Source organism: Berkeleyomyces rouxiae (genome assembly GCF_048999995.1).
Source record: "Berkeleyomyces rouxiae strain 22BRR77 chromosome Unknown BrBRR77_ptg000008l, whole genome shotgun sequence".
NCBI classification, from domain to species: domain Eukaryota; kingdom Fungi; phylum Ascomycota; class Sordariomycetes; order Microascales; family Ceratocystidaceae; genus Berkeleyomyces; species Berkeleyomyces rouxiae.
This window is the reverse complement of record NW_027396498.1, coordinates 487,669-507,420: the sequence shown is the minus strand read 5'-3', so window position 1 is coordinate 507,420 and position 19,752 is coordinate 487,669. Positions and strand designations below refer to the sequence as shown.

The 19,752-nt window shown below is 52.1% G+C and overlaps 5 protein-coding genes across 5 annotated transcripts; 2 read left to right on the top strand and 3 right to left on the bottom strand.

The window, feature by feature from the left end:
* Positions 1-1,310: 1,310 nt before the first annotated feature.
* Positions 1,311-2,468, bottom strand: BROUX77_006283 (uncharacterized protein; the record flags this gene model as incomplete). Its single annotated transcript, XM_073751250.1, has 1 exon — positions 1,311-2,468. The coding sequence occupies one exon, from the start codon at positions 2,466-2,468 to the stop codon at positions 1,311-1,313; it is 1,158 nt and encodes a 385-aa protein (XP_073603352.1).
* Positions 2,469-4,314: 1,846 nt separating this feature from the next.
* BROUX77_006282 (uncharacterized protein) lies at positions 4,315-9,113 on the bottom strand (the record flags this gene model as incomplete). The annotated part of the gene is made up of 2 exons (XM_073751249.1): positions 4,315-7,698; positions 7,992-9,113. 2 exons carry the CDS (start codon positions 9,111-9,113, stop codon positions 4,315-4,317), a joined length of 4,506 nt encoding a protein of 1,501 aa, XP_073603351.1.
* Positions 9,114-9,735: 622 nt separating this feature from the next.
* BROUX77_006281 (uncharacterized protein) lies at positions 9,736-10,662 on the top strand (the record flags this gene model as incomplete). Its single annotated transcript, XM_073751248.1, has 1 exon — positions 9,736-10,662. The coding sequence occupies one exon, from the start codon at positions 9,736-9,738 to the stop codon at positions 10,660-10,662; it is 927 nt and encodes a 308-aa protein (XP_073603350.1).
* Positions 10,663-11,159: 497 nt separating this feature from the next.
* BROUX77_006280 (uncharacterized protein) lies at positions 11,160-14,354 on the top strand (the record flags this gene model as incomplete). The annotated part of the gene is made up of 1 exon (XM_073751247.1): positions 11,160-14,354. The coding sequence occupies one exon, from the start codon at positions 11,160-11,162 to the stop codon at positions 14,352-14,354; it is 3,195 nt and encodes a 1,064-aa protein (XP_073603349.1).
* A 1,126-nt stretch (positions 14,355-15,480) lies between these two features.
* BROUX77_006279 (uncharacterized protein) lies at positions 15,481-16,800 on the bottom strand (the record flags this gene model as incomplete). Its single annotated transcript, XM_073751246.1, has 1 exon — positions 15,481-16,800. The coding sequence occupies one exon, from the start codon at positions 16,798-16,800 to the stop codon at positions 15,481-15,483; it is 1,320 nt and encodes a 439-aa protein (XP_073603348.1).
* Between the last annotated feature and the right edge of the window lie 2,952 nt (positions 16,801-19,752).

Genomic DNA, 19,752 nt, shown 5'->3' with positions numbered 1-19,752 from the left:
GTGCTCTGATAGACGTTGTTCTGCTGCTGCGGAGTTTTCTTTTTTTTTTTTTTTTTTATTCATTACTCGCATGGAACCTGACAGGGTTATGGCGAGGTGTATATTAATACTATACACGAATCAAGGTTTAACGGAATCTCAAACAAGCTAGCTACTACACATAATATACTCCAATCCCCTGGCAGGGAGGCAGTTACATCTAAGATCCCACAAATATAATCCCCAAGTTATGACAGAAAGGAAATACATGAATAGCTTTTGGTATGAATTTCCAACGAGCAGCACTAACCCCAAGTGCCCCAGTTAAGGTTGACTGCTCGTAGAAAATTGGCGTCACTGGTAGGAATCGAACCTACGACTTCTCGGTAGCCAACCGAAAAGCCTTGCCAGGTGCTATACCACTGCACCACAGCGACCGGGAGTTTTCTTGTTGCAATTGCCATTGCGTGCTTAGGTGGGGGTTGTTATCTGGTTCGATTGTTACGAACCTGTTACGTCTTGTTTACACGAGACTTATCTTTTGTTCGTAGTTAGATGTTGATTGTTTCTAGCTTGGGAAGACAGAGTTTTGTCAGGAGCGCCGACAACATAAATATCGTCGTCTCCTGCCCTGAGTTGATCAGGTTTACTCTTGTTCTCCAAGCTTAACAATCACATGCACTTGCTTACCTTCTTCTTCTTCTTTATACCATTCTGTTCTTGCTTTCTTTGCAGTTCAACCTTTCTTCTTCTTTGAAGTGTGTGATTGTTCCTCCTCCTTCCTCTTTGTGCCGCTCTATTCTCAGAATAGCCATCTAAGTTGTGTGTTGCCTCTTCATCTCAACCGACCATACGTCTTAGCACTCTGTCTAACTGACGTCTTCCTCCACAGGCCCGACTGTCCACCTCAGGAACCTATCATTGTCCCGAGTCGTTGGCTGTACCCGGAACCCTAATCCTTTCTTCGGGCCCTATCCGTAATACAGTTCCCCCATCTTTAGTTTGGATTTTCTTCTTCCTTTTCTTTCTTTTCTTCCCTATGTTAAAGATAATAAACAGCATTGGACCTAACTATGAGTTTTCTCCGTACTTAGACAACCCGTCACAAGGTTTTAGGGAAAGGGAAGTTTGCAGCGCAGAACAAGGTAGTTTCAATCGTTTCACGAGGGCCTGGGATATGATCAAGGAGACTGTATTTCCGGTGTCGACTAAAGCTACTGAGTTGTGAGAGCCGTTGATTACAACGTCAACAGATAAGGAGCCTCTCACAAGCAAAGGGGACGTTCCCTTCTTGTTCTTACCCCTCCGGGGGCGACTGTCACCGGAGGGTCTCAGTTTTCCGACTGAGCAGTGGGCAACTGAACGACACCGAAATCGGCATCCAGGTCATCGTCTAGCTGCGGCGGCGTGGGCACGTGTACACCGCGGACACGGGCAGGAGGCGCGTTCCGGTTGGGAGGCACATCGTAGGGGCATTCCCGTACAAAGTGACCTGAGGCGCCACAGCGGATGCAGAGGCCAGCGCGACGACGTCTCTCTCGTTCCTCTTCACTCGCCCAGCGGGCAGTGCGGCGGGCAGCAGGCGCACGAGTAGGCTGGGGGGCAACGCGACGGGTTCGTTCCCAGTCCATGGCGTCGGGATGGCGGTGGGCAGCGGGGGCGGACGGGTAATAACCGGAGCGGCGGCCAGAAGTCGACTCGGCATCGAGCTTACGCTGCCGCAGTTCCTCGGCAGCTAACACGACCCGGTCTAAGTACTCCGAGAAGACCCGGGGAGGGAACGAGTTCGCCACGTATTCCCGAATGGGCGTGTCGAGGCTGTCCTTCAGCCACCTAATCTTCTGTGAGTCCGCCGCGTCCAGAGCTTTGGCGCGGGTCAGCAGGTCCTCAAACTCCTGCAGATGGACCTCGATCCTTCTGCCTCTCTGCTTTAACCGCGAGAGCTGGTCTTGTGCCTTATCTACGGCAACTTTGTCCTCAAACGCTCCCTGCAGCTCTTGAAGGAACCGGTCGCAGGAAACGGGGCCGTCGTCTGTTAGTCGGGTCTTGATTGACCGCATGCGGCTGCGGGCCAAACCCTCGGCCTGGGCATAGATCGAGACGATGAAGTCTCGGTCGGCCACATGGCCACGCTCGCAGTGCCATATTTCCAGGACCTGGTCGAACCAGGCGTCAAATTCCTCGGGCTCGGTGGAACTCAGCGAGGGAATCTTGTAGCGCAGTTTTGCGCGACCATTCTCGTTACCAGCCGCTGAGGCGGCGGCGGCAGCAGCAGCGGTGGCGGTAGCAAGCGCTGCTTGGGAGGCTTGGGTTTGGGCGGCTGCCTGCTGGGCGGCTTCGCTCTGGTTCTCCAGCATAGCCAGCATCTTGGCAAACTTGCTCTCCAGCTTGGCGAACCGTTGAGCATATTTGTCCTCAGTGCTGTCGACACTGGGGACAGGGGAGCTTGCGTAAGCGGCCCGCATGTCGTCGGTGGTGCGGCCACTCATGTTGAGAGTTTGTGTAACAGTAAAAAATAATGTGTGATGAAGATTGATAACGGGTTTGGGGAAAATAAACGATAAGACTGTTGAGAACTGTAGGGGCAATGCAATCTGTAAAAGCTGTATCTGTACCTGTGGCTGTAAAGAACTGTAGAAAGTCGCTGTGGTGCAGTGGTATAGCACCTGGCAAGGCTTTTCGGTTGGCTACCGAGAAGTCGTAGGTTCGATTCCTACCAGTGACGCCAATTTTCTACGAGCAGTCAACCTTAACTGGGGCACTTGGGGTTAGTGCTGCTCGTTGGAAATTCATACCAAAAGCTATTCATGTATTTCCTTTCTGTCATAACTTGGGGATTATATTTGTGGGATCTTAGATGTAACTGCCTCCCTGCCAGGGGATTGGAGTATATTATGTGTAGTAGCTAGCTTGTTTGAGATTCCGTTAAACCTTGATTCGTGTATAGTATTAATATACACCTCGCCATAACCCTGTCAGGTTCCATGCGAGTAATGAATAAAAAAAAAAAAAAAGAACTGTAGAACTGTAGAACTGTAGGGCTGTAGCGAAAAAGAAGATCGCAATATGATGTAAGGGGCCAAGTCGTAAAAGGACGTAGAAGGGCAGAAACAGATATATTGCGATGGAGAGAAGAAGAAAGAACTAACTAAAACTAGGAGAGAGCAGCAGCTCTTTATACTGCCTGGGTAGAACAACTGAGGCCTACCTGATTGACCCAAACGTGGTGAGTCATCGGGCGTTCGGATCAAGGCCGGTTGGGCCACTTGTATTCGGACCGTCAGTAGTCGGGCCTTTGCGGACTCGGACCACCGACACTCGAACCACCGTTGCTCAAGCCACATCGGCTTCAACTCGGGCAATCAGGCAAAGCCTTGACCCGGGTCTCCCAGACCCTATGTAAGGGGCCAAGTCGTAAAAGGACGTAGAAGGGCAGAAACAGATATATTGCGATGGAGAGAAGAAGAAAGAACTAACTAAAACTAGGAGAGAGCAGCAGCTCTTTATACTGCCTGGGTAGAACAACTGAGGCCTACCTGATTGACCCAAACGTGGTGAGTCATCGGGCGTTCGGATCAAGGCCGGTTGGGCCACTTGTATTCGGACCGTCAGTAGTCGGGCCTTTGCGGACTCGGACCACCGACACTCGAACCACCGTTGCTCAAGCCACATCGGCTTCAACTCGGGCAATCAGGCAAAGCCTTGACCCGGGTCTCCCAGACCCTATGTAAGGGGCCAAGTCGTAAAAGGACGTAGAAGGGCAGAAACAGATATATTGCGATGGAGAGAAGAAGAAAGAACTAACTAAAACTAGGAGAGAGCAGCAGCTCTTTATACTGCCTGGGTAGAACAACTGAGGCCTACCTGATTGACCCAAACGTGGTGAGTCATCGGGCGTTCGGATCAAGGCCGGTTGGGCCACTTGTATTCGGACCGTCAGTAGTCGGGCCTTTGCGGACTCGGACCACCGACACTCGAACCACCGTTGCTCAAGCCACACCGGCTTCAACTCGGGCAATCAGGCAAAGCCTTGACCCGGGTCTCCCAGACCCTAACATCAGCCTCCTTCTCTTTCTTCCCATCCTCCCATGGCCGTGTAACACAAAAAAAGAAAACAACAGGAAGGTGGACACCAACTGAAAACAACAAAGGGAATAGCAAACAACAAGCAACTAATCATCGGTAAACGACAACAGAACGAACAAGGAGTGGAACAGACAGTGGAGAAACAAAAAAAATGTCAAAGGAAAGGGAAATAGACCCTGTGCAACAACCGTGGAACTCGCAGCTCCTTCAATCAAACTTCGGACTCAAGCAGTCCTCTCGCCACGGCACTCACACCTCAACGTCGGCAGTCTCCTGCGCTCGCAAGAATTCTTCTAAAGCAGCCGTTTCTTCCAGCGCCTCTGTAGGTTCCCAAGTGGGATCTCGCCAACCAACCCATTTCACCAAGTACTGGGCTGGTTCGTCTCTCGTGGCTGGCCGGTGTTCCAGGATCTTCTCGACTTCGTATTCCTCAAAGCCATCGATCTCGACTGGTCCGGGGCTCGATACGTGCGGGTCTTGTGAGGGCCAAGGGTCGTTCGGGTGGTATTTCAATCTGTCGGCATGAAACACGTCGTGTCCTCTGGCACCCTTCAGGTCAAGACGGTAGCTGTGGGAGCCTACAGCCTCTAAGACCTGGAGCTTCTGGTATCTTGGCCGGAGTCGCTTGCCTGGGCCTTCTTGCTGCACAGTATGGGAGCTTTTTGCCAACCAAACCCAGTCGCCGGGCTGGAAACGTCGATGTGGTTGTCTGTGTCTGTTCGACTGTTCCTCCATAGCAGACTTGGCGGCGCTGAGAGAGGCTTTGGCCCAATCCGTGTGGTCTGCCAAGCTCTTCAGGATTCTTGTTGCTTGAGCTATGGGACTCGTGTTGGCTGCAACGGGGGCTGCTAGGGGGGCAATGGCGTCGGGCTGCAGCTCAACCAAGTCAGGACTATAGCCGTGGGACAACGTGAACGGGGACGTCTCTGTTGAAGCCGCTGGGGCTGCGTTCAGGGCAAACTCCACAATTGGCAGGCAGTCTAGCCAGTCTGAGCGGTCGTGTAGGAGTTTGGCCATCTTTGTCTTCACCTCAGCATTTGTCCTCTCAGTGGCCCCGTTGGTCTGTGGGTGGTAAGCGGTGGACAGACGACGATCGATCTTCAGGGTGGTACAGAGTCGTTTCCAGAACATGTTGGCAAATTGGCGGTCAGAAGCAATGCTGTTAGGAAGACCATGGCGAGGGTAGTAGACTTCCAAGAAACGGCTGGCAAGATACTCGATATCCAGGCTGCGGCAGGCTATAAGGATGACACCCTTGGACAGATGGTCCACCACCGTCATGACGTGCTTGTAGACTTTTCCTTCCTTCTTGCACGGCGGGAGAGGGCCAATCAGATCTATGCCAATGTCACGCCAGATGCGGTCAGGTACCGGAAGGGGCTTCAGGAGACCTTGCTTGAGCTGGCGCATGACGTTCGTGCTACCGCAGATTTCGCAGTTGCGGCAGAACCGTTTGACATCCGCTGTGTAGTGCGGCCAGAAGTAAGTCTTGGAAACTTCCTGACACATGATTCTTTGGCCGGGGTGGACTAGTGTCACGGAATCGTGAATCTCTTGTAGCAAGGCTGTCCTCAGAGGTTCCCACTGGGGTACCCACAATCTTGATCTGTATCGCAGTCGACCTTCGGAGTCCAATGAGCATTCGGACAGTGACACTCGCCAATTAGTCTTCAAGCTGTCTGGCCATTTGGGCGCCTGAGAGGCAACCACTGCGCATGCTGCCGCATAGTCAGAGTCGGCTGACAATGCTTGTTCCCACAGTGTACTGAGGGCTTCCTTACGGAACGGGGATGGCAGTGTAACGCGAGCAGATCTGACTTTCAGGGCACCGTCGGGCAAACACTGGAGGAGCTGTTGGTTGCGAGCTTGTAGGCGGGGATCATCGGGACCTGAAGGCATGTGAAGACGGGAGAGAGCATCGGGCAGTGGGGACAGTTTCCCGGGACGGTGTTCCAGTGTTAGGTCAAACTCGCTTAGCAGGTTAGCCCAACGAGCTTGCCTCTCTGTTAACTGTTGCGCAGAGGTAAAATGCAACAAGTTCTTGTGGTCTGTTAACACTCGGATGGGTCCCTGGGCGCCACGTAACTCTCCTCTCCACTCTTTCAGGGCTCGGACAATTGCCAACATTTCTTTGTCATGGATCTCATAGTTGGACTCGGCAGGAGACAGCTTCTGGCTGATGTAGGCACATGGAAACAGGCCATCTGGATGCTGCTGCAATAGGACAGCTCCAGTGCTGTAGCCTGAAGAGTCAGCTTCGACAGTTGTTGGCAGAGAGTGGTCGAAGAGGCGCAAGACGGGCGAAGCACAGAAGAGATCTTTGAGTGACGAGAAGGCAGCTTGGCATTCTGGAGACCAGACGAAGGGAACTAGGTGACCAGTCAGTGAAGTGAGAGGGACGGCTACTTCGGCAAAGTTCTTGATGAACGGGCGGTAAAAATTGGCAAATCCTAGGAAGCCACGGAGCTCTTTCTTGGAACTGGGTACGGGCCAGTCTTTCACTGCTTGCACCTTGGCAGGATCCATTGTTGCTTTTCCAGGCTTGATGATGTAGCCCAGGTACTTGACTTCTTGTACACCGAACTCGCACTTGTCGATGTCAACCGTCAGTCCGGCCTTCACGAGCTTGGCTAGGACGTGGTTAACTTGTTCCTTGTGCTCGTCGAGGGAGCCATCGGTGTACACTAGGATGTCATCAACGTAAGCAGAACAAAACAGGTCGAGGTACTCTTGCAATACGGAATTCAGGAAGCGTTGGAATTGGGCAGGAGCATTGGACAAACCAAACGGCATCACGTTCCATTCAAAGGAGCCCAGGCGCGTACGGAAAGCGGTCTTCCATTCGTGGCCTGGCTCGATACGGATATTATGGAACGCTGCAACGACGTCAAGCTTAGTGAACCACTTTGAACGGCTGATTTGGCGTAGTGTTTCCTTGAAGTTGGGTAACGGGTATCTATCCTTCTTCATCAGCTTGTTCAACAGACGGTAGTCCACGCAGAATCTAAGTCCACCGCCAGGTTTCTTGACGAACAGGATGGGGGCAGCAGCAGTGGAACTACTCATTCGAATGAACTTCTTGTTCAGTAGGTTCAGTAACGTTTGGCGCAGTACTATCAACTCATCGTGGGAAAGGCTGTACAGTGGTCCCCAGGGAGCTTCCGAGTCAGGGACAGTTAGATGAATCTCGTGGTTCATCCCGGGACGCAGCGGCGGGAGGCGGCGCGTGTAGAGTGCTTCTGGGTCAAAAGCAACAACATTCTGTGGGTCTATCCAACTGGGAACCTTTTCCTTCCAGTCATCTGTAACAGGCTCGTTCTCTCGGGCCAACTTTTCCAATGCTTTGTTGATATCCTGTATGCTCGCAGCAAAGACCTTCAAGTCCTGGTGCAAGATCTTGCTGACACGTGCAGCTTTCAATTCCGTAGGGGTGTCCAAGTTCCGAATGGTCGAAACAGAGCGAGGGACGGAGAAGTGGGGGAGCACCAAACGGTGCCGGTTGCAGTCTATTAGGGCGTTGTGGTGGCTCAGCCACGGGTATCCAATAAGAAGTTCGTCATCATAAATGTCGGGTACGACAAGGGCAAGGACTTCTTCCCGGAGGCCGCCGAGATCCAGCTCGAAGCGGGCAGCCTGAGTGGCCACAGAAGAAGGTTGGTCATTAAAAGGTTTTAGGGAAAGGGAAGTTTGCAGCGCAGAACAAGGTAGTTTCAATCGTTTCACGAGGGCCTGGGATATGATCAAGGAGACTGTATTTCCGGTATCGACTAAAGCTACTGAGTTGTGAGAGCCGTTGATTACAACGTCAACAGATAAGGAGCCTCTCACAAGCAAAGGGGACGTTCCCTTCTTGTTCTTACCCCTCCGGGGGCGACTGTCACCGGAGGGTCTCAGTTTTCCGACTGAGCAGTGGGCAACTGTACGACACCGAAATCGGCATCCAGGTCATCGTCTAGCTGCGGCGGCGTGGGCACGTGTACACCGCGGACACGGGCAGGAGGCGCGTTCCGGTTGGGAGGCACATCGTAGGGGCATTCCCGTACAAAGTGACCTGAGGCGCCACAGCGGATGCAGAGGCCAGCGCGACGACGTCTCTCTCGTTCCTCTTCACTCGCCCAGCGGGCAGTGCGGCGGGCAGCAGGCGCACGAGTAGGCTGGGGGGCAACGCGACGGGTTCGTTCCCAGTCCATGGCGTCGGGATGGCGGTGGGCAGCGGGGGCGGACGGGTAATAACCGGAGCGGCGGCCAGAAGTCGACTCGGCATCGAGCTTACGCTGCCGCAGTTCCTCGGCAGCTAACACGACCCGGTCTAAGTACTCCGAGAAGACCCGGGGAGGGAACGAGTTCGCCACGTATTCCCGAATGGGCGTGTCGAGGCTGTCCTTCAGCCACCTAATCTTCTGTGAGTCCGCCGCGTCCAGAGCTTTGGCGCGGGTCAGCAGGTCCTCAAACTCCTGCAGATGGACCTCGATCCTTCTGCCTCTCTGCTTTAACCGCGAGAGCTGGTCTTGTGCCTTATCTACGGCAACTTTGTCCTCAAACGCTCCCTGCAGCTCTTGAAGGAACCGGTCGCAGGAAACGGGGCCGTCGTCTGTTAGTCGGGTCTTGATTGACCGCATGCGGCTGCGGGCCAAACCCTCGGCCTGGGCATAGATCGAGACGATGAAGTCTCGGTCGGCCACATGGCCACGCTCGCAGTGCCATATTTCCAGGACCTGGTCGAACCAGGCGTCAAATTCCTCGGGCTCGGTGGAACTCAGCGAGGGAATCTTGTAGCGCAGTTTTGCGCGACCATTCTCGTTACCAGCCGCTGAGGCGGCGGCGGCAGCAGCAGCGGTGGCGGTAGCAAGCGCTGCTTGGGAGGCTTGGGTTTGGGCGGCTGCCTGCTGGGCGGCTTCGCTCTGGTTCTCCAGCATAGCCAGCATCTTGGCAAACTTGCTCTCCAGCTTGGCGAACCGTTGAGCATATTTGTCCTCAGTGCTGTCGACACTGGGGACAGGGGAGCTTGCGTAAGCGGCCCGCATGTCGTCGGTGGTGCGGCCACTCATGTTGAGAGTTTGTGTAACAGTAAAAAATAATGTGTGATGAAGATTGATAACGGGTTTGGGGAAAATAAACGATAAGACTGTTGAGAACTGTAGGGGCAATGCAATCTGTAAAAGCTGTATCTGTACCTGTGGCTGTAAAGAACTGTAGAACTGTAGAACTGTAGGGCTGTAGCGAAAAAGAAGATCGCAATATGATGTAAGGGGCCAAGTCGTAAAAGGACGTAGAAGGGCAGAAACAGATATATTGCGATGGAGAGAAGAAGAAAGAACTAACTAAAACTAGGAGAGAGCAGCAGCTCTTTATACTGCCTGGGTAGAACAACTGAGGCCTACCTGATTGACCCAAACGTGGTGAGTCATCGGGCGTTCGGATCAAGGCCGGTTGGGCCACTTGTATTCGGACCGTCAGTAGTCGGGCCTTTGCGGACTCGGACCACCGACACTCGAACCACCGTTGCTCAAGCCACACCGGCTTCAACTCGGGCAATCAGGCAAAGCCTTGACCCGGGTCTCCCAGACCCTAACACCCTCTGACGACGATTCTTCCTTCCACCACAGCTTCCGAGAAGACAGCATACTACCAGAAGTCCCCGGTGAGCCAGAGGTTTTCCACGAAGCAACAATGGCTCACAATAACGAAATGCAGGGACTCCCCAACTCCGCCCCCGCGACCCCAGTGGTTGTGCGAAACACCTCCTCCGACCTCCGCCCGGTCCGTTATGACCATACGCGGCCTGATCTCTACCCAACGTACCGGTCATACGTGGAGATGAAGTACCGCTACGACCACAGTCACTTCAACGGCGCAGGAGGGTTCATTCTGCACTGTTACGGTCTGTTAGCCGACAATGCCTTGCTCCAGGCACAGACCTACATTGCCCGCATGAGCCGCGATCCATCGTTGGAGAACGTGGATAAGTTCCTGGAATTCTTGGACAGCTGCTTCGAGGACACCTCAGCTTCCCGTCGTGCACTCTTGGAGCTGCACACCCTCAAATGCCGAGGTGCCTCTGCTCCGGAACATTTGGCTCGGGTCAGTCGGTTGATGCAGATCGCTGGCTGCTATAGACTGAGCCACGAAGAGCGCATAATGAATCTGAGGCGCACCCTCCCCGGGCAAGTGATGTCTGCCCTGGCTGGTTTCCCAGACCCCCCAACCTACGAACAATACGCACAACAGGTGCTTAATGCCTGGCAAAAACTCGACGAGTGTCGGCATGCCCACCCTCCGAGGAACCCTGCCCGGACGTCCCAGTTCCGCAATGTCCCGGCACAACACTCCCCTGATGCCATGGACTGGGCGCCCACCCATAACAGTGCCCCCCGTCGTGCCAAGTGGGTCTCCAAGGAAGAACTCCAGTCACGAAGAGCCAGAGGACTGTGCCTCCGTTGTGGCGCTGGTGGCCACATGTCCCCTAACTGCCCATTCGAGCGTGCCCGCCCCCCGGTACAACAGAGTGTTCGCGCAGCCACGAACCTCCCTCCTCCTGTACTCGAAGAAGAGGGCGAAGAATATTACGAGACCGCCGAGGAGGACTCGGGAAACTGATCGCCTCTGCCCCAAGTCGTGGTCAGAGGCCCAAGCAGGTTTTCAAAGACGACAAGGCTGCTGTGAAGGAATGGGAAGAGTTGAATAGATCTATTACCAACACATCAATTCAATTAGATGCAGTGATCAACAACACTTGTCCCGTGATTGCATTGATTGACACCGGTAGCGCTTCCCCCTCTATGATCAGCAGTGACCTTGTAAAGAAATGGAAACTTGATACGCTTTTCAGTTCGCGTCCCAGAACGCTGGTACCATTTAATTCAAAGAGTACCGTCACGGTTGACCGACTAGCCGTGTTTAAAATTGACATATCGGGCCACATAGAAAAACATGTGGCGTGGGTAGTACCAAAATTAGCCGAAGACATCCTGATCGGATACCCATGGCTCAAGAAACAAGGGGCAAGGATAGACTGTGAAGCCGACACAGTTAGATTTAAATCCGGCATTGTCGCTCGAGGAAAGGCGACGACAAACCATACCTTCCGCTCTACCATGGTACGAATAAACAGAGCGAGCACCTTCTTCCGCGCCGCCAAGAGAGATAAGCTGCGGGTTTTTGCAGCTTCAATCGAAGATATCAATAAAGCCTTGGCCCGTTTGGAGAAAGATAGAGTACCAGCCAACCCCAGAGAGTGGAAAAAGAAGATCCCAGCTTGGATCGAGCACGACAAGGTCAAGGTGTTTGATCCAGACGCACAATTTGCTAAAAAGATGCCTCCCCGCCGGCCTGGCCAGGATCATAGGATCGAGTTGACCGTGCCCGACGAAGAAGCTCCATGGGGCCCCCTTTATAGCATGACCAGAGAAGAACTCGTGGTTCTTCGCCAGACGCTTCTTTCATTGCTGGAAAAAGGCTACATTCGCCACAGCCAGTCCACTGCTGCTGCTCCCATCCTATTCGTGAAAAAGCCTGGTGGCGGCCTCCGCTTCTGTGTAGATTATCGTGCACTAAACGCGACTATGAAAAAGAATCGGTACCCACTCCCAAACATCAGCGAGACCCTAGCTAATGCTTCCAAAGCTAAGTGGTTTACGAAACTCGACGTTGTTTCCGCGTTTCATAACATCAGAATCGCCGAGGGAGATGAGTGGAAGACCGCTTTTCGAACGCGACAAGGCCTTTTTGAGTGGAACGTCATGCCTTTTGGTCTGGCCAACGCGCCTGCAGAGTTCCAAAGTTTTGTGAACAGTCTGCTACGCCCATACTTGGATGTGTGGTGCTCTGCCTACGTCGATGACATCTTGATTTATACCGACGGCACGTTAGAGGACCACTACGAGAAGGTCAACTTGGCTTTAGCAAAGGTTCTGGAGGGCCAACTGACAATCGACATTGATAAATGTGAGTTCGCGGTATCGAAAGTGAAGTACCTGGGATACATCCTTGAGCCCGGCAAGATTTCAACCGACCCAACCAAAGTCTCTGCAGTGTCGGACTGGCCAACGCCCAAGAAGGTCAGGGACGTTCGAGCCTTCCTCGGTCTATGCAATTTCTACCGCACCTTTGTCAGAAATTTCACTACTCTAGCGACTCCCTTGCTACAGTTGACAAAGAAAGACCAGGCCTTCCAGTGGGGCGAAAAGGAAGAAGAGTCCTTCCAGGCTCTAAAAGAAGCATTCACCTCGACCCCTGTCCTCTGCACGCACAATCCAGATCTGCCAACTGTTGTTGAGACAGACGCGTCTGGCTACTGTCTCGGTGCAGCGCTTCTACAGACGCAGCCCGATAGATCAACTAGGCCTTGTGCTTATTTCAGCCGCAAAATGACTGCCGCCGAATGCAACTACCCGATCCACGACAAAGAGCTGTTGGCTGTTGTCTGTGCCCTGAAGGAATGGCGTGGCGAACTCAAGGGCCTGAAGGAGACGTTTACCATCGTCTCAGATCATAAAAACTTGCTGCATTTTACCAAGTTGCAGCACTTGTCCGAACGCCAAGCTAGATGGTACCTGACCTTGAGCGAATACAACTGCACCATCGTCCACCGTCCTGGTAAACTCTCCCCTCTCCCAGATGCTCTCTCTCGCCGCGACACCCCAGACAACACGAATGACGCGCGCTACAACGACCGACTAGCCACTATCTTGCACCACGACGGTAACGGCCTGAAAGTTTTCTCGACACAAACCACCAACACGCCAGAAGCCCCTTCTACCCCCGAACTTCCGCCTGCCTTACGGGAACTCTGGTCTGATGCCTGTGCTGCCGATGATGAATACGCCATTATCCATAAAGCGTTGACAGATGGACTGTCACAGTGGCCCGAAACAATCAGACACAAGTTGAGAGTCAACATTTCCGACTGCTCTTTGGACGCCAAATCCGCTATTCGATTTCGGAATAAACTATGGGTACCTACTAACGAGCCATTGAGAACCGCCATCCTACAGAACATTCATGACTCGCCCATGATGCTGCACCCCGGAAAGAACGTCATGCAAGTCGAGCTGTCTAGAGAGTTTTTCTGGCCCCGCTACGTCGAAGATATCCGCCGTTTCTGCCGCAACTGTCAAATTTGTGGTAGTTCTAACATTCGTCGCGACAACAAGGACACCACCCTCAAAGCCTTGCCAATTCCCGACCAGCCTTGGGCCGAGATTGCCATCGACTTTATCGGACCTTTGGAACCAGCACAGAAAGGCGGCATCACCTACACCCACGTCCTAACTGTTATAGACCGTCTATCCAAGGGCGTCATCCTTATTCCCGCCGACGCCCTCGACATGGAATCTGTTGCAGATATGTTCTTCCACCACTTTTACCGACACCACGGCATGCCAAAATCTATTTTGTCTGACCGCGAATTTGTCAACGCAGCTTGGCGACACCTCTGCAAACGCCTAGAGATCGAAAGGCTAACCACAACAGCTTACCATCCGGCTACCAATGGAGCTGCAGAGAGGATGAACGCTGAGATCAAAGTCAAACTTGCCAAACTCAGCGCTGAAGGCCCCGCCTGGCTCAATCTACTGCCCATGGTCGAGTTCAGCATCAATGCCACCCCATCTTCTGCCACTAATGTTTCACCTTTCTTCTTGTCTCACGGCTACCACCCACGAGTCTTCGCCGCACCACCATTGCCTGTCGAACCCGACAATAACGGTCCACTCGGACAGGCTGAGAGGGTCATCCAACGCCTGAGAGACGCCCAGAAATGGGCCCACGCCAACCTTTCTCTGTCACGAGCGGAGATGGAGCAACGCGAGAATGAACACCGACGTCCTGCACCAGATTTTCCTACAGGCTCATACGTTTGGCTCACCCTACGCCCTGAACAACAAGGCTCAGGCCTCGGCAGGAAACTTAGAGCAAAATACCAATACTGCAAAGTGTTGGAACAAGTTACCCCTCACACTTATCGTCTTGAAGTACCGGGTACAACTGCTCACGACGTCTACCATGCCGATCGCCTTCGCTCAGCTGCCAACGACGCTTTCCCTTCCCAAAAGACTCACGACGATCGACCAGCACCTATGGAAGTCATCAATGGTGAAGAATACTGGGAGGTCGAAAAGATCCTAGGCGAACGCACTTCTAACGGTGTCAAGCAAGTCAAAGTCAAATGGAAAGGCTACGTCAGACCTGGCTGGGAACCAGTCGACCTTCTGGTCGATACCGACGCCTACAAACTATGGCTCAGCCAAAAAGGAACCAAAACGACGCGCAAAAGGAGGAAGAGAGGCTGATGTTGGGGTTGCACCCTTAAGGACCGACGGAAGCCCGACACCAACACTAACGGCGTATCCTCGAAGGACTAGTCCGGCGCTGGTACGGCAAAACTAATGCCAGACCAGAACCAAGACTAACGGCACTTCCTAGAGGAACTAGTTGTCGTCGCCGCCGATCGTCGGTTGCCTCCCTTTCCAACAGGATAAATAGTCGCATTGTTTCTACACCATTTAGAGAGTTTAGTTTTGATTCTTCAATTCGAGATCTTTGTCCCTCTGTGTCCCTTTCTGTGAAGATCCAGCTTAGCGTAATCACACCTTAACAGCTCGTCGCGGGACATGCTGTACAAGGGACCCCACGGGACTTCGTTCTCTCGCCCTTGTTTGTCTTTCGTCAGGTTGATAGCGTGGTCTATTCCGGGGCGGTTCGGGGGTTGGTCGTCCTTTTCGTCGTCTAAAAACACTTCTGCCAAGTGTTTGAGTTCGCTAGGCAGTCGTTTGTCGATCTCTTGTAGGGTAACACGAGGTTTTACTTGCAATGCCTTGTTGATGTCTTCGATGGTGGCAGCAAAAACCTCTATGTCTTCATTCTTTTTCTTGCTGCGCCGGATTTCTGCAGCAAAGACGGATGCCATCACCATGCTCGCTTTTGTGGTTGTTATATGGGCGTCGAGCCATCCTTTTTCTCTCACAACTTGGGCATCTTCTTCGCTTCCGAGGCGTATGACTCGTTCTTTCGCCAGGTAGACAACGTCATTCCTTTCCATCCAGGGTTTTCCCAAAATCATGTCGTATGCTAGGTTCGGGATGACGTACCCGAAAATTCTTTCTGTCCGGCCGTCAATATCTAGATCGCAGAACGCCATCTCTGAGATCCATCTTTTTTTTTCGTCGTTTTCGGCTAACTTGAGTTCCCGTCTTCTTATCGGGATGCGCTGGAGCCCTTTCTTTCTCACCAAAGTCTCGTTGAACGCCGATGTTACAAGGCATCCACTGTCAAATAAAGCATCACAGTAAAAGGAATTGTTAATAAATGCTTCAATTAGGAACGGAGTGGAGTGTAAATCTTTAAATACATCGAGCGGAACATCGCAATTGTTGGGGCTCTTCTTCTTATGACCCTGGGGGCGACTTTTCCCAGAGTCTACTCTTTTTCCTCGTCGTCGGAAAGGTCATCGGCCACATCATCCATCGATTCGGGGGCTTGTTGGATTGTCGTGCGGTTCACTCTTGCGGGCGCACGGGCCGGGGCAAACTTGGGGCATTCGAAGGATCGGTGGCCCTTGGCAAGACAGCGGAAACAAGCGTTGCTGGATCTAGCGGTTTCTATCTCCGCCGGGGTTCTCCAAGGGGCGCGGGACTTTCGGGGGCGTTGTCCATAGTTGTTCGAGGCGCGGCCTTGGAGGGCGTTGACACCTGTCATCATGGTGTCTCCGTCGTTGTCGATTCGCGTCTGCTGATTTGCGACACTTGGGGTCACCACTTCGGCGAACCTTGCTCCACCTCTAGTTTTCGCGTACCACGTCGAGGTCTTGGACGTGTCCTTCGACCGGTATCCTGGCAACGCTTCCACTCGGCCAGCCACCGTCTTCACCTTCTCAACCCAACGCGGGTAATCATCGTTGGGGAGGTTTTTTGCCGTGAGGTGTACCTGTAACGTTTGGTTGATAGCGGAATTCAGGTACATGATCTTCACACGGTCTGGCCAATCTAAACCTCCACAAAGGCCAACTTGATGCTCGAAATCCTGCAAGAACGATATAAAACTCTGATGGTTTCCCATCTGCATGGTCAAAAGCTTTTGACCCGCCTTCTGAATAGCCTCCTTGTCTTCGAATTGGTCATGGATATGGCCAAGGTAGGCGTCCCAATCCCAACCATGAGTGGCTCCGTCAGTGAACCACTGTTCAACTCTGGCCTGTTGCTCTGTGGGAATGGCCATGAAAACACTTAGGCAAATTGCCTGGGAGGAGCCAACGACTTGTGATTCGATCTGAGCTCGGGCCTTCAACTGTTTGAAGAATCGCGGGAACGACGCTGTCTTTCCGTCCCACTCCGGCCATTTTGCGTTGTACCGATGGTCGATCATCGGGGCGAAGGGGCCCGGGGTACGTACTGGCGCCGGGGTAGGGGCTACCGGGGCAGGTGCAGGTGCCGGGGGGGCGGTTGCCTGTAACAGGACTTGGCTTCGTAGCAACATCTGGATCACTCTCAGTTGCTCCGGAGTGAACACCTCCAATCCTGGGGTGTCTGAACTCTGCTGTGGGGGCGCCTCGGCTTGTTGCCGGGAGGGGCCAGGCTGGTCAAGCGCAAGTCCAGCCAGAACATCTTCCATCTTGTCGTTACTCATTCTGGCTCGACGGCGTATAGGGGACGCGTTGTCTTCGGATGCGGACCAGAATGAGGGCGAGGGTGGCTGTACGGGGCTTGTACTGCGGGGGCTTGATGTGATGCCGTACTTCATTCGTCAAGTATGGCACGGTAGGAGGGTGATGAAGTTTCCTCACAAACTTCTAAGAAACAATAGGGGGTGATGAAGTTTCCTCACAAACTTCTAAGAAACAATAGGGGGCAATGAAGTTTCCTCACAAACTTCTAAGAAACAATAAAGGATCAAAAGATAATATGTGAGCGGTTCACTAAGTACAAGAGAGTCTTGCAGTTATGACCAGAATGCTGTTTATTATCTTTTGATGGAGAGAAAAAGGAAGAAGAAAGACTAAACTAAACAGCGGATTTGGGTCTACTATATAGACATTTTTGTGCTTACAAATGCAAGTTCCCGATCGGCTCAATATCCCTCCGTGAGCTCCTTATGTCCGAGTTTTCGGCGATAACTCGAGGTTAGCTCCGATCCCGTCAGAATCCCTCAGTTTCCCTCGGAACACTTCGGACCTTTTTGCATCCTGCCGGATTAGGCGAATCCTACCCACGGACCTCAAGTCCGACCCGGTCCGAGCTCTCCGAAGCCTCCGAAGAGTTGCCGAAGTTCATCCGAAACCTTGTCCAAATTCGGTGAAACGACCTGCATTCGAAAGCACTGGATCAGCTCTGTCTGATCCAACCACGGGTTCTCAACCCGTAACAACGGGTGTTGCTCCACTTTTATTGTACAGGGGTCATAGGGCTGGTTGCCCTGGTGGGGCGCACACAACTGGATTGTCGAACGCCTATAAAGCAGAGCCAGTTCCCCCATCTTTAGTTTGGATTTTCTTCTTCCTTTTCTTTCTTTTCTTCCCTATGTTAAAGATAATAAACAGCATTGGACCTAACTATGAGTTTTCTCCGTACTTAGACAACCCGTCACATATTATCTTTAACATCACATTTTTTTTATCTTAGAAGCTTGTGAGGAAGCTTCACTACCCCTTGTTGTCTTAGAAGCTTGTGAGGAAGCTTCACTACCCCTTGTTGTCTTAGAAGCTTGTTAGGAAGCTTCATGACCCCTTGTTGTCTTAGAAGCTTGTGAGGAAGCTTCATTACCCCTTATGTTCTCTTAGAAGCCTGCCGTGAGATAGCATACTTTAACGATGAACGACAAAACAGAAGATGTTCTGTCCGGGCTACCCCGCGACTCCCAACAGGAGCAGCCCACCAATACCCCAGGATTAGAAGTATTTACGCCTCAGCAACTCGCAATAGTCCAGATGATACTACAGAACCACGCGAAACTACAAGCCCCGGCTCCTCCCGCGCCTGCACTTGCCCTACCACCTTCACAACCGATGATTAACCACCGCTACAACGCACCGTGGCCAGAGTGGGATGGAAAGCTTTTGTCCTTCCCCAGATATTTTAAACAGTTGAAGGTCCGCGCGCAAATCGCAGCTCACGTCATCGGGTCTTCCCAAGCAATTTGTTTCAGCATTTTCATGAGTATTCACGCTGAGCAACAAGCGAGAGTAGAACAATGGTTCACCGATGGCGCCATACACAATTGGGATTGGAAGAGTTTTCTTCAGCACATCAACGACCAGTTTGAAGACAAGGACGCGATCCAGAAGGCAGGCCAGAAGCTCTGCGCTATACAGATGGGAAGTCACCAGAGTTTTGTGTCTTTCCTACAAGATTTCGAGCACCAATATTACGGATAGGGCCCAAGGAAACCATTAGGGTTCTAGAAAGCCAACGACTCGGGACAATGATAGGTTCCAGAGGTGGACAGTCAGGCCTGCGCGGATATACGGCCGGGAGGAGAGGATAGAACTCTCTAGGTCGTATGGTCGGTTTGAGGTAAAGAGGCACACTCAACTAATTGATCTTATAACACACGGAAGGGAATAAACAATCACAGGAACACTGAGGTAACGAAGACGACAGAAGGTACTGATGCAATGAAGGCTATCAAGAAACAAGTGATGATTAAAGATATAGTACTAAAGAAGAAGGTACTATCGAAGAAGTGATACTATAACTAGTATACAAACAAGAATGGCAAAAGGGGTGTATGTGATTGTTAAGCTTGGGGAGCAAGAGCTAACCTGATCATACAGGGTAGAAGGCAACGCTATTTAAGGCGTTGTAGATTCTGACAACAAAGATCTTCCCAAGCTAGAACCAAATCACAGATAACCGAAAGTGGGGACATACGTAACTCAACGTTACCAGACGCTACTATCGAACCGGATGTTAGTTCACGAGATAAACCAACACGGCAGCAGCAGAACTGAAAATCCCTCAAGACACCCAGGCAACGATATGTCGCGTTACAGCGATATCGGCCTAACAGGTGTGGACCCCACGCTCAAACGCTGTTGACACAAAAGGAACGAGAATAGCAGTCAACTCAGAATAAGCTGCATCAACTGCAGAGTATCGAGTTACCTAATAGCGATGATCTAAAGTGTGCAAGCCGGCCACACCCGAGTAGATAAACCGGAGTGACACCTCAAGGTTACACAGACCACCAAGTGGTATAACTATTACGGATAGGGCCCGAAGAAAGGATTAGGGTTCCGGGTACAGCCAACGACTCGGGACAATGATAGGTTCCTGAGGTGGACAGTCGGGCCTGTGGAGGAAGACGTCAGTTAGACAGAGTGCTAAGACGTATGGTCGGTTGAGATGAAGAGGCAACACACAACTTAGATGGCTATTCTGAGAATAGAGCGGCACAAAGAGGAAGGAGGAGGAACAATCACACACTTCAAAGAAGAAGAAAGGTTGAACTGCAAAGAAAGCAAGAACAGAATGGTATAAAGAAGAAGAAGAAGGTAAGCAAGTGCATGTGATTGTTAAGCTTGGAGAACAAGAGTAAACCTGATCAACTCAGGGCAGGAGACGACGATATTTATGTTGTCGGCGCTCCTGACAAAACTCTGTCTTCCCAAGCTAGAAACAATCAACATCTAACTATGAACAAAAGATAAGTCTCGTGTAAACAAGACGTAACAGGTTCGTAACAATCGAACCAGAT